Below are 16,905 nucleotides of genomic sequence, written 5' to 3'. Positions count from 1 at the left end.
TTTCTATCATCTGAAAATGAGTTGTTTACAGTTGTTTGAACGTTTTATGAACATTCACATTTTGTAAACATTATTTTATGGGTCTCTCCCATTCTTCAAAGTGAATTGATCATGGCATTGGCTTAATGGCCAGATTCCTTCAGGACTCACTTAAGATTTGGAATTTAGGCTTTTTAGTGCAGGCGTCATCCCATCCAAAGTCAATGAAGGTGGATGATCCAATGGGGGAGAAAGGAATGGAAGGCCAAAAATACTGATAAAATCGCCTAAAAAGTAGTTGCTTTGAGTTGTTGGTAGAAAATTAACATATATGCTTAATATACGTAAGGTATGTAGTTAGTAAAAGTGATACCTTATTATGGAAAAAAATGAGCTAGTGCTGTCTGAACTTTGAAGGACCGTTCCTTTTCCACACAGAGGTAGATGGAGCCATTATTTTGCGAAAGGACATTTTCCACTGGAAAGAGCCTTGGATCTTCTCCAGTATGTCAAAACCCTCACGAGGAGCATATATTTTCCATTCTTGGCTTCTCTCTTCCACTAACTTACCTGGTGAATTTGGGAGAAGGATCTAGACAAACTCAGCTCAGCTCAAAAACTTTCTCTCTTCATCTTTTGGGATATCACTGTTTGGTGGGGAGAATGTGTTCAAATCTCCAGTTTGCCTTGTGTTAAAAGAAAATAGAGCTACCCTATGACCCAGCAATTGCACTACTGGGTATTTACCCCAAAGATACAGACATAGTGAAGAGAAGGGCCATATGCACCCCAATGTTCATAGCAGCATTGTCCACAATAGCTAAACTGTGGAAGGAGCCGAGATGCCCTTCAGCGGATGAATGGATAAAGATGTGGTCCATATATACAATGGAATATTCGTCAGCCATCAGAAAGAACAATTACCCAACATTTGCAGCAACATGGATAGGACTGGAGGAGATTATGCTAAGTGAAATAAGTCAAGCAGAGAAAGACAATTATCATATGGTTTCACTCATTTATGGAGCATAAGGAATAGCAGAGAGATGAGTAGGAGAAGGAAGGGAAGAATGAAGGGGGAGTAAGCAGAAGGGAGAATGAACCGTGAGAGACTATGGACTCTGGGAAACAAACTGAGAGTTTCAGAGGGGAGGGGGTGGGGGATTGGGATAGACCGGTGATGGGTATTAGGGAGGGCACGTATTGCATGGAGCACTGGGTGTTATACACAAAATAAGGAATTATGGAACACTACATCAAAAACTAAGGATGTACTATATGGTGACTAACATAACATAATAAATAGTTTTAAAAAATAATAATAAAAGAGACTTCCCTCCAGGAAATAGGCATGGGAAAGTCCTCGTGGTTTTCCATCTGTGCTAGAGGCTATGTCTAATCTGAATGCCGATGTACCAGCTCCAAATCTAACAAACGAACAAATATTCTTTAAATGGCTGTTATCAGTAATAAAAGTATAATTTTTTTACCTATAAAAGAAAAAGCTTTCAGTTAAAATTTTAAAATGTTATCTAGCCAAACTTTTGAGTTTAAATATATTATGCCCTCAAATATATAAATAAAAATCACATTAGGAAAATGGATGGAGCATGATAAAATTGTAACAGGTCAAATCCTGGTCACAATCTAAATTGTTCTTCACCGTGTTTTATTTGCGAATGTTTCTTGGAGCTGTAAAACCGCAATGTGTGAATCCATAGCCATATTAACTTAGGGCCATTTTTTTTTTTGCAATGAAAATAACTTTCTTTTTCATGCTCAGCTCTAGCTGCAGAGAAAGATGGGACCCCTGTGTTCAAGTTCCCCAGATGGAGAGTCAAGGGCAAGACCATAAAGGAGGTGGCAGAGGCCTACAAATCTGTGGGTGCTGAGCTAAACGTGCTTCCCTTCTGCACACAGTTTATCCCTATGGATATCATTGACAGCCCAAAGCACGGTTCCATCATATATCACCCCTCCATCCTTCCCAGGCACAGAGGAGCCTCTGCTATCAACTGGTAAGGATTTTTTTTAATTATAGAGAAGATGGGCCTGTTTCCATTGCCTTTGATCTTTCTGTTTTTTATGTAGGGGATCAAGAAAATAGGTATGCTTGAGCAATTGTGAGGCCCTGATTGATTGCTACTTTTGCATGAACTCCCCTGAGACTTATCAGTACTACATGGGCTAGATGGCATTTTCAAGAATAGTCTATGGAGTACTGACTCCATTGGATAGAACTAGATAATTGAGCAAGCAAAGGTTCCAGAGTCAGACAGGTTTAGTTTATGCTGGATTTCTTGATCACTGGACTTCTGAGAACGTTTTACATGTGCTTTCGTGAGAGCATCGTAATCTCCAAGAGGGAATCTGAGTACACCATGTTCCCAAACTTATTTGACCGTAGAACTGTTTTTGCCGAGAGCATCTCAAGTACATTTCAAGGAATGCTGAATTACCTGCAATTATCTTCTTTGTTCTGTCTTCTCCTGTTCAACTTTAAGCTTCTTGAGGGAAGGGACTATGGTCTAACATTTTTATTGCCTCAGGTACACTGAGGCTCCTAAATAGCACAGGTACACTCTCCTACCTTCTCTCCTTTACCTGTCCATCTCCCTGATTTTGCTCAGTGTCAAGTTATTAAATAGGCAGAGATCTACACTTAGTTTAAATGTGGTGAATGACATTTCATTGTATTCGGCATGAAATCAGTTTTCTTTTTTGCTCTTCTAATGCTACTGTGTGGCTATGTTTGCACTTAAACTTGTATTTTTTTCTCATTTCACATTGTTTCCACATGCGGAATCACTGTATCAAAGTATATGAATGCTTTTGGGCACACCTGGGTGGCTCAGTGTGTTAAGCGTCTGCCTTCGGCTCAGGTCATGATCCCAGGGTCCTAGGATCCAGTACCACATCAGGCTCCTTGCTCAGCCGGGAGTCTGCCTCTGCCTCCCCCCTCCCCCCTGCTCATGCTCTCTCTCTCTCTCTCTTTCAAATAAATAAATAAAATTTAAAATAAACAAACAAAAACAAAGTATATGGGGGCACCTGGGTGGCATAGCGGTTAAGCGTCTGCCTTTGGCTCAGGGCGTGATCCCAGCGTTATGGGATCGAGCCCCACATCAGGCTCTTCCGCAATGAGCCTGCTTCTTCCTCTCCCACTCCCCCTGCTTGTGTTCCCTCTCTCGCTAGCTGTCTCTATCTCTGTCAAATAAATAAATAAAATCTTAAAAAAAAAACAAAGTATATGAATATTTTCAAGCCTCTTGATAACATAATGCCAATTAATTCCTCAACATTTCTGAAAAGAGTGATTGATTGATTCATTGACTTAGGTCTGGCTTGATTAGTAGTTCCAAGATTTAAAAATTATTTAGGTTGTGAACATGGATGATGTATTACTTCATACTCTCTTGAAATTAGCCTAGCCTCTGATATGCTTTTATATGTATATGTCCACATATTCAGCTTATTTTTTGTATTATAAGCTCTTATGGGTCAACATTTTTTCTTAGGCTAAGCTTCTTTTTTTTCCAGGATTTTATTTTAATTAATTAATTAATTAGTTTATTTATTTATGAGAGAACATGCACACACATGCATGCCCTTGGGGGTGGGGGGAGAGGACAGTAGGGGAGGAAGAGGGAGAGGGGAGGGAGAAGATCTCATATCTCAAGCAGACTCCCGGCTGAGCCCTACATGGGGCTTGATCTCACGGCCCTGAGATCATGACCGGAGCTAAAACCAAGAGTTAGAAGCTGAATTGATGAGCCACCCAGGCACCCCTAGGCAAAGCTTTATAGAACATAAAATACAAAGAGTTGAATTAATCAACCGTCTTTTACTATAATTTACCTAGACAATCTAGAGCTAATTCTGGCTCTGACTTATACCCGAGTTACATAACTAAATAAATAGTTACGAGAACTAATAAGTTCTCCTCTACTGAGTATCCTCTGTCTTATCTTCCATTATCTTATTCTGTCTAATATAGGGCCAAGAACAGTGTAGGACCCAGGTGGGCAAAATTGCTTGATGCTGCAGTAGAAAGCTGACATTGGAAGTTAATGAGTGGTAGTAATGACCAATTCTAGTGCCCTTTTGAATAGACTAGCAGTCATTAGTGTGTATTAACAAGAAAGACTATAGATATGGGAATGTATAAAATAGTGGTACCATTAAGTAGCACTTTTTATGAATGCTGACATCTCCTGGCTGTACTGTTAATTTCTCATGGTAGTTCCCTCACTGTCTACTTTCCAGTGTAACGACTTTGCACTTTTTTATTTATTTTAAGAGAGAGAGAAGAGAGCACGTGCGAGCCGGAGAGGGGGTGGTGGGAGGGTGGGATGGGGGAGGAGCAGAGGGAGAGGGCAAGAGAGAATCTCAAGCAGGCTCCACACTCAGCGAGTGTGATGTGGGGCTCGATCTCATGACCCTGATATCATGACCTGAGCCAAAATCAAGAGTTGGCTGCTTAACTGACTGAGCCACCCAGGTGCCCCACTACCTTGCACTTTAATATCACTAATTCATCACTTTGTGATACATTAAAGCAACATTTTAAGTTGAAGCTCTTCTTTTCACAGGACTCTAATTATGGGCGATAAGAAAGCTGGTTTTTCTGTTTTCTGGGCTGATGATGGTTTAGACACAGGACCCATCCTTCTTCAGAGGTCATGTGACATTGAACCCAATGATACAGTGGATGCACTTTATAATCGGTTTCTTTTTCCTGAAGGAATCAAGGCCATGGTTAGTATATCTACACCATCAAGAAGAATTTAGTAAAGCTTTAACATTTCAGAAATATTTTTCTATTATTGAGAAATTTCCCATATCAATGTTTACAAAAAATATAAAGCTGAAAACAAAATTAGACTTTATATTTGCCAACAGAATGGTAAATTTAGGGTGGAAATCCAAACATTAAAATTTCTTAGTCTAGGAAGCTTGTTCTTCTGAGAACAGTGATCGAATAGATGCAGTAGCATGAAGCTGTTTCATTTATTTTGCCAAATACTTGAATCGCCAACCTTGTTGAAAACGACTAATTGTAAAGAAGCATACAGAATCTTAAGAAATTTTACTATGGAGGTTGGACTTCAAAAGTATTTGAACTCAGTCTGTGTAACAGGGTGAAATTTGGCTTTGCTTTATTTATTCAGATGCACTCTGGGTGAAAAGCTCAAAGCATGTGCACCACGAAGTAAAAATATATTAGCCTGTAAAAATATTGAAAGATAATTTCAGGGTCATTTAACGTTTTCTGAGTTGGATATGGTAGAAGTAGCCACAAAGAGATGGGTGCTAAGACGGTATAAAGAAGCAGCTGTTGGTTTTGGAGGGAGGAGAGCAGAGCTTTTTATCATTTAATGATTATGAGAGTAGGGCTTTGTTGTCGATGGACATCAAAGTTCTCATTCTACCGCTTATCTGTTCTATGACAATAGGCAAGTCACTTGGCCTCTTTTGCCTTGGTTTCCTTATCTGTAAAATGTGGACGCTACCTGACTTATAAGGGCTGCTGAGAAATTAAGTAGCATTTGTGTAAAGCACTTGGCACACGGTAGGTTCTCAAAAATGATCATTATGATCCGAATAGTTTTATGTGTGTTCAGTGGCGTTTGCTCAAGCCCAGATCATGCACCTGATGATATCACAGCCAGAAGTGGGTAAATGAAGGGGCTATGAACTGGCCCTCTTTCTAGGATGCCCCCTCTGCATGCTCTTGGAGAGGTTGGTCAGCAGCTGTGTATACTGAGAGACCCAAGAACTCAAGCTCACATAGGCCCCCCTGTGAAGGAGAGAGGCTCTCAACTCAAGGCAAACATGAATCTGGCACAGAAAAGAATTCAGGACACATCCCAAAGGCAATTAAACTCATGCATAGATTTTTAACTGTTTTATAATTCCAAGTGTCCTGAGTTAGAAAGCAAGGCAAATTACTTAAATATAACAATGCATCACTTTCTAGAATCATCATGATGAATAGAAATCACTCACACGGACTTTCCTTACAATTCTATTACTGAAATTCCCACTAGATTACCAAGGGAAGGTTGATATTTGTTTCAACAAGGGAGTCATTTTTAAGAGTAACAGCTCAATATTGGCAGTAGGGAGACTTGGGGGCAGATCTCACTTCAACACCCACTAGCTACCTCTGTGATCTTGAGCTAGTTGCTTCACTTTTCCAAGAATCAATTTTCTCATCCATAAAGCTGGAATGATAATATCCACCTGGCAGGACTGGTGTGCTGTCTGCAAAGGGTGTTTTACATGAAGTAGCTACCACATTGCCCGGGACATAGATGGAACTGAAGAAAAGGTAGTTGTTGTCATAGTCTGGCTCTCTGAACAGATTTATTTACTTATTTATTAAAGTTTTATTTATTTAAGTAGTCTCTATACCCAATGTGGGGCTCGAGCTCACGACCCTGAGATTAAGAGTCACATGATCTACTACCTAAGCCAGGCAGGCACCCCCGGACCAATTTATATGTAGCAATTCTGTTCAGCATAAACTTCAGTTAAACAGACGATGCCATTATTGACCATTGGGCTGTAACACAGGTCATGTTTTTGACTTTAGGTGGAAGCTGTCCAACTCATAGCTGATGGAAAAGCTCCTCGGATTCCCCAGCCGGAAGAAGGGGCAACATATGAAGGTATCCAGAAAAAGGAAAATGCTGAGGTATTTATATCAACTCAATAACACACCTTAATGTTCTTGGTCCTTTACTTGTAAGTAGTTCCTGATGTACCATTTCCTGGCCAAAAGGTAGACCTCCAAGCCATCCTTTTCTATTCTGCCCTCACCCTACTTCCGCCACTGATGGAGAGAAATGTTTCTTTACCTTCGACACTCATAGCATTAGGAGATTCAGCCTGTGCTCTGTGCTTTCCTAGATTTCTTGGGATCAGTCGGCCGAAGTTTTACATAACTGGATCCGAGGTCATGATAAAGTCCCTGGAGCTTGGACAGAGATAAATGGACAGGTATGTTCTAGGGACCAATTTGTGTGTGTGTGTGTGTGTGTGTGTGTGTGTTACCTTTGTAAGAGGTATTACACATAAATCCGGGGCAGGTTACTTACCCTTTGGGTGCTGTGGTTTCCTTATTGTAAGTGGGACTCTTTTATTGGTTATTGGTCACTGTGAAAATTAAATGAATCAACAACACATGTTAATTCATTGAAGCCCTCACTTCAGGCTGCGAAGTCTGCAAGAACTTTTTGTCTCATTCACCTTTGTATCAATGTGAATAAATGATAAACGTCATCTGGATGTGAGGCATTCTTGAATCTCTTCAGTCGTACCTGCATAGATTATCTCTTGCTTTGCGTCATTTCTACAGATGCTTGATACTGTCTCCCACGTTGGGGTCTTCCAATATTATCATAAATGATAATTCCAACTTGAGCCTACTTGCAGGGAGGGCTGCTTGCACACGCCCCTGTTTGTAGGTGTAACTCCCTCCGGTCACAATCTGGGTTTGGTCTCTTTCTTAGATGGTCACGTTCTACGGCTCATCATTGCTGAAAAGCTCCGTGCCTCCTGGAGAACCACTGGAAATTAAAGGTGCCAAGAAGCCTGGTCTTGTTACCAAAAATGGACTTGTTCTTTTTGGTAATGATGGAAAAGCAGTGAGTATTCAATATGGTCCCCTACAAAGTAACGTTTTTGGTTTCCTTTTATAACCCCAGCTGCTAAGGGAATGTCTTTCACAAGGTAATCTGGCTTTGCAGTGGGATATAGGAGGCTCGAGATATCTGTGCCCTATTTCTCTCTGGGGATGAGCTGGCTCTGGGAGCCTGGGTGAGAACAAGTCTCCCTGGATGCACCTCGAAGACTCACAAAGTCCACTTTGTGATCAGGAGAAAGAGCTTGGAATTTAGTCTGGAAACCGGATTGTGAACCCCTCCTCTGCCACTTACTAGCCTTGGGGAGAATGCTTCTCCCCTCTGAGTCTTCATTTCCCCATCTATAAAACAGAGTGTAGTCTCATCTGTCTGCCTTCCTGCTGCTGGAGTCTGGGGAGATAACTATGAGGGATGTGGTCCTCTTCAGATGCTCCTAGCCTTGCCTCTCACGCAGGCACCCACTCACACTGCCTGTGCTTGGGAGCATGGGCTCTCGTCTTCAGTGGACTCTTTGAAGAAAGCGAAGGGGAACTTGCAGCTTGCACATACATTCTGGTAGCGTGCAGGGTAGATCACTTATTAAAATTGTAGGCTTCAGGGTCCAGCTAGTTCTGGGTTGTAACCCCAGCTCTGTGGCTTACTAGCTGTGTGGCACTGGGCAAATTACTTAACCTCATTGAGCCTCCATTTCCTTAACAGTAAAATGGGGATAAGAGTGGCACCTGCTTCCACCAGCATTTATGAGATTAAATAACGTACATACATATATATATACATACATACATACCCAGTGCTGTGCCTGTTACAGAGTAAGTGTTCAGATGATGGCAACAAGAGGAGGAGAAGTAATCGTTGTAGTAGTGGGAGGAAGAAGCAGAATTATAGTAGATTTCAGTCTAAATATGTACATCCAAGTGTCAATTTTTCAGGAACTTATTATCCATTTCGAGATGTATTTCCCCCTAGACTTAACTTTCTCCTTTCTGCTGCCATTAGTAAAATACCATATCAGTCCTTTTACACATAATGGTGAGTGCTTTCAATCCATATTTTTGTATTTGCCAAATAACACTGATCCTTGTATTCCTATATTATATGACACTCCTTCTCCCACCGAACTCACTTTTGGATTGTCCTAATCTCCTGTTCTTCTGCTTGTTTTGTTGCTATTTTGTAGCTGATGGTGAGAAATCTGCAGTTTGAAGATGGAAGAATGATTCCTGCTTCTCAGTACTTTTCAGCCGGCGAGACATCGGTGGTAGAACTTACAGCCGAAGAGGTGAAGGTGGCAGAGACCATCAAGGTGAACACGTGGATTTCCTTCATGTTACTCTTACCTTGAAACTGAAGCAGTTTTGTAACTGGGCCATCAGTCTTCAGAGTAGTGAGCATGGCACTTTCTTGCCTCTTTTTTCTATTAGCTGCAGTAGGAAATCAACTCCAAAATTTATATGCAAATTTATTTCTCACTGACAAAAGTATCCAAAGCAATTCTAGGTTGGCATGTGCGTGAGGGTTGAAGCTGGAAAGTAAGGATTAGGGGTGGAGTCATTTGGGCACCCAAGCTCTGCTATCTCCAAGGTCACTGTAGGAGTCATCTATATTCCAGACAGCCAAGAAGGGCAAAAGAGCACAGAAAATTGTGTGAAGGAGGTTTTTCACGAGTCGAGACTAGGAGTCAAGTTCACTTCCGCTCATGTTCATTGGCTAAAAGTCAGTCATGTGGCTGATCTAACTTGAAGAGATGCTGAAAAATGTAGTCAAGCCACGTATCCGAGAAAAAAAAAGGTTTGGTTGAGGAGCTAGCTGGCCAGTCTCTGCCACTGTGTTCTTCGTGGCACAGCCTTCATAAAAATTACCCTTGCTCTACTGGGTGTTTACCCCAAAGATACAGACGTAGTGAAGAGAAGGGCCATATGCACCCCAATGTTCATAGCAGCATTGTCCACAATAGCTAAATCGTGGAAGGAGCCGAGATGCCCTTCAACAGATGACTGGATTAAGAAGCTGTGGTCCATATATACAATGGAATATTACTCAGCCATCAGAAAGAACGAATTCTCACCATTTGCTGCAACATGGACGTCACTGGAGGAGATAATGCTAAGTGAAATAAGTCAAGCAGAGAAAGACAATTATCATATGGTTTCTCTCATCTATGGAACATAAGAACTAGGATGATCGGTAGGGGAAGAAAGGGATAAAGAAAGGGGGGGTAATCAGAAAGGGGAATGAAACATGAGAGACTATGGACTATGAGAAGCAAACTGAAGACTTCAGAGGGGAGGGGGTGGGGGAATGGGATAGACTGGTGATGGGTAGTAAGGAGGGCACGTATTGCATGGTGCACTGGGTGTTATACGCAACTAATGAAGCATCGAACTTTGCATTGGAATCCGGGGATGTACTGTATGGTGACTAACATAATATAATAATAAAATTAAAAAAAATAAAAAATAAAAAAAATTACCCTTGCTGTATAGGTCATCTGGGCTGGAATTTTAAGCAATGTCCCTGTCATTGAAGACTCAACAGACTTCTTTAAATCTGGAGCAAGCTCAATGGATGTTGTCAGGTAAAACAGTCACCCTATTGACTCCCACCCTTCCCTAGGGACTTTGACTTTGAAAATCAAATCCAATCCTTTGTTCTGGGTGTTATCACTTTCCATACCCACTATACTGTGTTTCTCTTTTCTTCATCTTTTTTGGATTGTTTGTTTCCATGGTCAAACACATATATTTGTTCCTTCCTCTTTGTTGCTAGCCAGGAGTTGTTTTCATATCTTCTATATACCTAGAAAACCAATGCTTGTAATTGTTTGTTTCTTTTTAAATTTTGTCCTCACATGTCTTAGCTAATTTTCCTCCAATATGGCATTGGAATGAGAAGTTCTAGGTGAGAATGTTAATCAGGAATTACCTACATAGTCTGATTCAGAGGGGTACTGACCTTGATTATACTTCTCCCAGTATCTTTTTTTTCCTATCCCCCCAAATTACCCCGTAAGAGATATCTAGAATAAGGATTATCAGGATACTTGCAAGAGGAAGAGTAATTATCCTATAGTCAGAATTTCTCTATAGAGGTTTATGGCAAGTTGAAAGAGCTAGAGTCCTAGACGTCTATCTTTAATGGCAAAAAAAAAAAAAGTCTGTGAGGATCCTAATAGTGGAGAGTCTCGCAGAGGTATTTTTTCATTGAGGGCCATACTGTGGCCATTCACTAATTAAATTAAGAATGCTGCTCCTTTTGTCAAAGAAAGTGAGTGTTCTCGATGATTATTCACTCATTTATTCCACAAAATTCATTGAATATGTACTATATATCAGGAACAGTTTTGGCACTGGGAATACAGTCATGAACAGGACAAAGTTCCTTTATTCATGGAACTTTTGTTCCAGTAATCCAAATAATCATTTCCAGAGCAAATAGCATTATCAAAGTCGAGAGTTTTTGTTCCTCAAATTACAAATTTCTCAGCTATGATTCACAAGTTCCCTGAAACTTATAATTTGCTCAGTTAAAGATCTCAATACTATACTACTAACATTATTTTTTTGCTAGCAAGATGCTCCTGCAAGAATTGCCCATTTTCTGTTTGAGTATCTGAATTACTGTAATCACCTGGTATTGTTATCTTGACCTGCCAAAGCCCCTCATCTCTCTTGGAGAAGAAATGACTGAATAACAACTGTGGTAGTCTTTCTGTCCTGCATCTAGCACACCAGTGCTATTCCAGAAATGGCAGATAATAGCTATCATTTGAAAAATTAAAGCGAAAAATCAAAGGATCGGAAGAGACTTCAAAAATTATGTTGACTTAGGGCACGATGCTACTTAGTAGCTACAGTAACCATGTAATGCAAGCACATGTTTGTTTCATTCTTATACATGATCTAGAGACAATATTATACAATATGACTTTTGTTTCATAATCTTTACAGCTGGGGACTTTCCTTTATTTCCCATTCCTTGCGTACCTTTGAAAGGAAAGGAACTGATTTTGTGAGCCCCTTATTATCTTGCTTACAAGTAGGTGAAGTGTTTCTGCCTTGGTTTCTTTTATTTTTAGCCATATACAAAGTTAAAAACAAAAGAATATCCACTGGCTTTCAAGACAGCTTTTTGATTTTGTTCTCCTGGTCTTATCCAATTTCTCCAAGTATTATCGTGGAAGATCTCATAGGCTAAATAGGCACGTGACATGTCTTATCCCAAAGCAACTTAACAAATCTAATAATATGGTTCCTCTAAACCTTTTAAAAATGGAAGTAATGTGAGTTGCTTCTTACTTTTAAGGCTGGTTGAAGAGATCAGACAGAAGTGTGGTGGGCTTCAGCTACAGAACGAAGATGTCTACATGGCCACCAAGTTTGAAGACTTCATCCAAAAAGTTGTGAGGAAACTGAGAGGAGAAGATCAAGAAGTGGAGCTGGTCGTGGATTATGTAAGCTTCTCCATGCTGCCTGAAATCAACATCGTTAAGACTCATAAGCTGTAAGGGAATGCTGTGCCTTTTGTTCATTTGTTTTTACATTTTTGACAATTCTTGAAACAGCTATTTTATTGAGGTATAATTCAGACACCATGAAATTCACCCTTTTATTTTTAAACAATATTAATTAATTTATTTTAGAGAAAGAGCAAGAGAACAGGGAGGGGGCAGGGGAAGAGGGAGAGAGAGAATCTCAAGCAGACTCCCTGCAGAATGCGGAGCCTGACAAGTGGCTCAATCCCAGGACCCTGAGATCATGACCTGAACTGAAATCAAGAGTAGGCTGACTGGGGGCGCCTGGTTGGCGCAGCGGTTAAGCGTCTGCCTTCGGCTCAGGGCATGATCCCAGCGTTATGGGACCGAGCCCTATGTCAGGCTCCTCTGCTATGAGCCTGCTTCTTCCTCTCCCTCTCCCCCTGCTTGTGTTCCCTCTCTCGCTGGCTGTCTCTATCTCTGTCGAATAAAAAAATAAAATCTTTAAAAAAAAAAAAAGAGTGGGCTGACTGAGCCACCCAGGTGCCCCAAAATTCACCCTTTTAAAATGTACAGTTCTGTGGTTTTAAGTGTATTTACAGAGTTGTGCAACCATCACCGCTACATGATTATGGAATTTTTATCACCCCATAAAGGAACCCTGAATCTACTGACAGTCATTCTCTGCTCTCTTCCCCCCACCCCTGGCCCCCAGAAACCACTAATCTCCTTTTTGTCTCTGCAGATTTGCCTGTTATAGGTATTTCCTATACATGGGCTCACACAGTTTGTGGCCTTTTGTATCTGGCTTCTTTCACTGAGCCCCATGTGGTCAAGGTTCACCCACGTTGTCATGTGTTTTGTGCACTTCACTCCTTTTTCTGGCCGGATAGTATTCCGTGGTATGGATAGACCACATTTTGTTTATCTGTCTCTCGGTGAATGGACATTTGGGTTGTTTTCACTCTTTGGCTATTATAAATAATGCTGCTATGAAAATGTGGGTAGAAGTTTTTGTGTGAGCCCATGTTTTCCATTCTCTGGGGTATATACCTAGGAGTGCAATTGACGAGTCATAGGGTAACTCTGTTTAACTTTTTGGGGAACTACCAAGCTGTTTACCAAAGTGGCTACACCATTTCACAATCCCACTAGCAATGTAGAAAGGTTCCAGTTTCTCTGTGTCCTCACCAACATTTCCTATTGTCTGTCTTTCCTATTTTAGCTGTAGGTATGAAATGGTATGTCATTGTGGCTTTGACTTACATTTCCCTGATGACTAATGACAAGCACTTTTCATGTCCTTATTGATCATTTGTATATCTTCTTTGGGAAAATGCCCATCCAAATCCGTTACTTGTTTTCTAATTGGGATAAGTGTCTTTTTAATGTTGAGTTGTAAGGGGCTTTTGTATATATCGGATACTAGAGCTTAATCAGATATATGATTTGTATATATTTTCTCCCATTCTGTGGGCTTTTTTTCACTTTTTTGACAGTGTCCTTTGACACACAGAAGTTTTTTATTTGATTAAGTTGAACTTAGCTATTCTTTTCCACTGTGCTTTTACAGGCATACCTTGCTTTCTTGCTTTACTGGGCTTCACAAATGGTACATTTTTCACAAATTAAATGTTTGTGGCAACCCTGTGTTGAGTAAGTCTATGGGCACCATCTTTCCAACAGCATTTGCCCATGTCATGTCTCTGTATCACATTCTGGTGATTCCCACAACATTTCAGGCTTTTTCATTGCTATTATACTTGTTATAGTCTGTGATCAGTGTTAATCTGTGACCAGTGATTATGACCCACTGAAAGCTCAGATGGTGGTTACCATTTTTTTTGCAATAAAGTATTTATTTTTTAATTGACGTATAGTTGATAATTTGTTTAAACACTTTATTATTTATTTGAGAGAGAGAGAGTGAGAGAGAGCACAAGCAGGGGGAGCAGCAGAGGGAGAGGGAGAAGCAAGCTTCCTGCTGAGCAGGGAGTCCCACGTGGGGCTTGATCCAGGACCCTGAGATCTTGACCTGAGCCAAAGGCAGACACTTAACTGACTGAGCCACTCAGGCACCCCATTGCTAAAGTGTTTTTAATTAAAGCATAGACATTGATTTTTTAGACATAATGCTATTGCGCACTTACTAAACTACAATATAGTGTAAACATGGCTTTTATATGCCCTGGGAAACCAATAAGTTCATTTGACTTGCTCTATCGCAATATTCTCTTTATTGCAATAGTCTGGAACTGAGCCTGCAATGTTTCCGACATATGCCTGTTTATGTCTCACTGCATTTTGTTTGTATTAAATATAGTCTAATATGCCATCTTAACCCCTTATTGTTTCTTTTACTATATATTTTTAGTTAGTTTCTTAGTGGTTGCCTTGAGGATTACAAGGAACATTTTTCTTTAAAACATTTCAGTTCAGATTAAGGTCAACCTAATAATAATAGTAAAGAAAAACTTTGTTGTAATTTAGTTCTGCTCCCTATCCCCACATTTGTGATATTATTGTCGTACAAATTACATTTTATATATTGTAAGCCCACCGACATAGTTTTATAATTATTGCTTAATGCAGCTGTCTTTTAAATCAGATAAAAGAGTGAAAAACAAAAATACATGTATACTGACTTTTATACTTACTTTTGTTAGTGTGCTTTATTTCTTTGTGTGGATTCAAGTACTGTCTAGGGTCCTTTCATTTCAGCCTGAAGGATAACTTTTAGTACTTTTTGAAGGGCAATGTGCTAGCAGTGAATTCTCTCAGTCTGTTCATTTGGGAATGACTTCTTTTCGCCTTTGTTTTTGAAGGGTGTTTTTGCTGTATATGGAATTGTTGGTTGACAGTCTTTCTCTTTCAGCACTTTGAATATGTCATTGTATTGCCTTCTGGCCTCCATGGTTTCTGAGCATTAGTCATCTGTTAATTTTATTAAGAAGCCATTTTATGTGGTGGGTTGCTTCTCTCTTGCTGCTTTCAAGGTTCCCTCATTATCTTTGGCTTTTGACCATTTCATTATGATGTTTCTAAAATGGATCTCTCTGAGTTTATCCTACCTGGAGTTTGTTGAACTTCTTGGATGTATGGTTTAATGTTCTTCACCAACGTTGTGACATTTTCATTCATTATTTCTTCAAATATTCTTCCTGCCTCTTACCCCTTCTCCTCTCCTACTGGAACTCCTATTATGCATGTGTTGGTACATTCGATGGTGTCCCACAGGCCTTCTATTGTCTTCCTGTTTTCAGACTGGATAATCTCTATTGACCTATTGTCTAGCTTGCTAGTTCTTTGTTCCACTTGCTTGAATCTGCTGTTGAGCCCCTATAGTGAATTTTTAAAATTTCAGTTATTGCACTTTTTAGCTCCAGAATTTCTCTTTGGTTCTTTTTTTAGAACTCTTATGTCTTTATTGATATCCTCTATCTGGTGAGACATTGTTCTTATACATTCCTTTCATTTTTTAGACGTAGTTTCCTTTAGTTATGTGAACATATTCTAAAAGCTTATTTAAAATATTTCTCTGATAAATCCAGCATCTAGGTCTTTTCCAGGATGGTTCCTATTAACTGTGGTTTGTCCTACGTATTGGCCACTCTTTATTCTTTTATTCAAAATCAGCCATTTTCAATAACAGAATGTGGCAACTCTAGAAATAAGATCCCTCCTCTCACAGGGATTATTGTTGTTGGTTTTGCTTTGTTTAGTGACTTTCTTGGGCGAATCCTGTAAAGTTTGCATTCTTTGTTGTTTGCCACCACTGAAGTCTCTACTCGGCTAACTTCGTCATCAGTTGATGATCAGACATGGATTTCCTTAAAGTTCTTGAACTGATAAGTCTCTCAGCCTTTACGGAAGGACTCGGGTAGTTTGTGAGTCAGGTCAAATAAAGACAAACATGGAGTATAGAGCTTGACATTGGGAAACTCTGTGGAGATAAGGCCTCTGGGAGCTTCTGGGGACCATTTGTCCCCCTCTGGTGATTAACAGGCTGCTGGTTTTCACAGCCACCATGGGTGTAAGGACGTTGATTTTCAAGCTACTGCAGAGCTGTCAAGAGAGAGATAGGAAAGAGTAGGGCAATTAATGTACCACAGAACTCACTGTGCTTACAGAGATTCAGTTGTTTTTCTTGAATAAAAGCGTTCTTTCAAGCTTTTGGTTAATTTCCAGAGTCATGAGAAAAATGATTTTGACAATATTTCCTAATGTTCTTGTGGCTTTTATGAAGGAGCAGATTTTTAGTGGTCCCTAGTCTGCCATTCCAGAAATGCTTCTCATCCATGTGTTCATAATAAAATTTGGGTAAATTTGGAAAGCAATTTAGCACCCTCTGGCTAAGAACATGAATTTTGGTGTCAGACCCACCTAAGGTTGAATCCAGGTAATATTACTTACCAGCTCTGAGGCCTCCGGCAAGTTACTTGACTTCTCTAAGCCTTGATTTCCTCATACATTAGATAGGACAATAATATCTACCTCCTAGGATAGCTGGGAGAATCAAATTAGATAGTACACGTAAGACACTTAGCATATTTCCAGAATGATGAGTTTACAGATGTGAACTATATGCAGAGACTAGACATATCAAGTCAGATGAAGATTCCTTCATTATATCCTACATAAACACAATGGAAATATTTCATAGATATACTTCTTATCTGGGGGATAAGACTAGCTACCCTCTTGATATTTTTTCTTTTTTTTTTTTTTTGACTTTAAATGATTTTTTATTATATTATGTTAGTCACCTTACAGTACATCCCCAGATTCCGATATAAAGTTCGATGG

The 16,905-nt window shown here is 39.9% G+C and overlaps 1 protein-coding gene across 1 annotated transcript in view; it reads left to right on the top strand.

The window, feature by feature from the left end:
- Positions 1-16,905, top strand: part of ALDH1L2 (aldehyde dehydrogenase 1 family member L2) — a 78,370-nt gene that overhangs the window by 12,361 nt on the left and 49,104 nt on the right. The window contains exons 3-10 of the mRNA XM_034643617.1: positions 1,763-1,997; positions 4,572-4,737; positions 6,578-6,679; positions 6,895-6,984; positions 7,497-7,631; positions 8,806-8,931; positions 10,112-10,203; positions 11,931-12,078. Coding sequence (XP_034499508.1) covers positions 1,763-1,997; positions 4,572-4,737; positions 6,578-6,679; positions 6,895-6,984; positions 7,497-7,631; positions 8,806-8,931; positions 10,112-10,203; positions 11,931-12,078 — 1,094 coding nt within the window. The remainder of the gene's footprint in view (positions 1-1,762; positions 1,998-4,571; positions 4,738-6,577; positions 6,680-6,894; positions 6,985-7,496; positions 7,632-8,805; positions 8,932-10,111; positions 10,204-11,930; positions 12,079-16,905) is intronic.

Source organism: Ailuropoda melanoleuca, chromosome 15, assembly GCF_002007445.2.
Source record: "Ailuropoda melanoleuca isolate Jingjing chromosome 15, ASM200744v2, whole genome shotgun sequence".
Classification (NCBI taxonomy): domain Eukaryota; kingdom Metazoa; phylum Chordata; class Mammalia; order Carnivora; family Ursidae; genus Ailuropoda; species Ailuropoda melanoleuca.
Note: the sequence above shows the minus strand (reverse complement) of the source record. Positions and strands in the feature narration are given on the sequence as shown.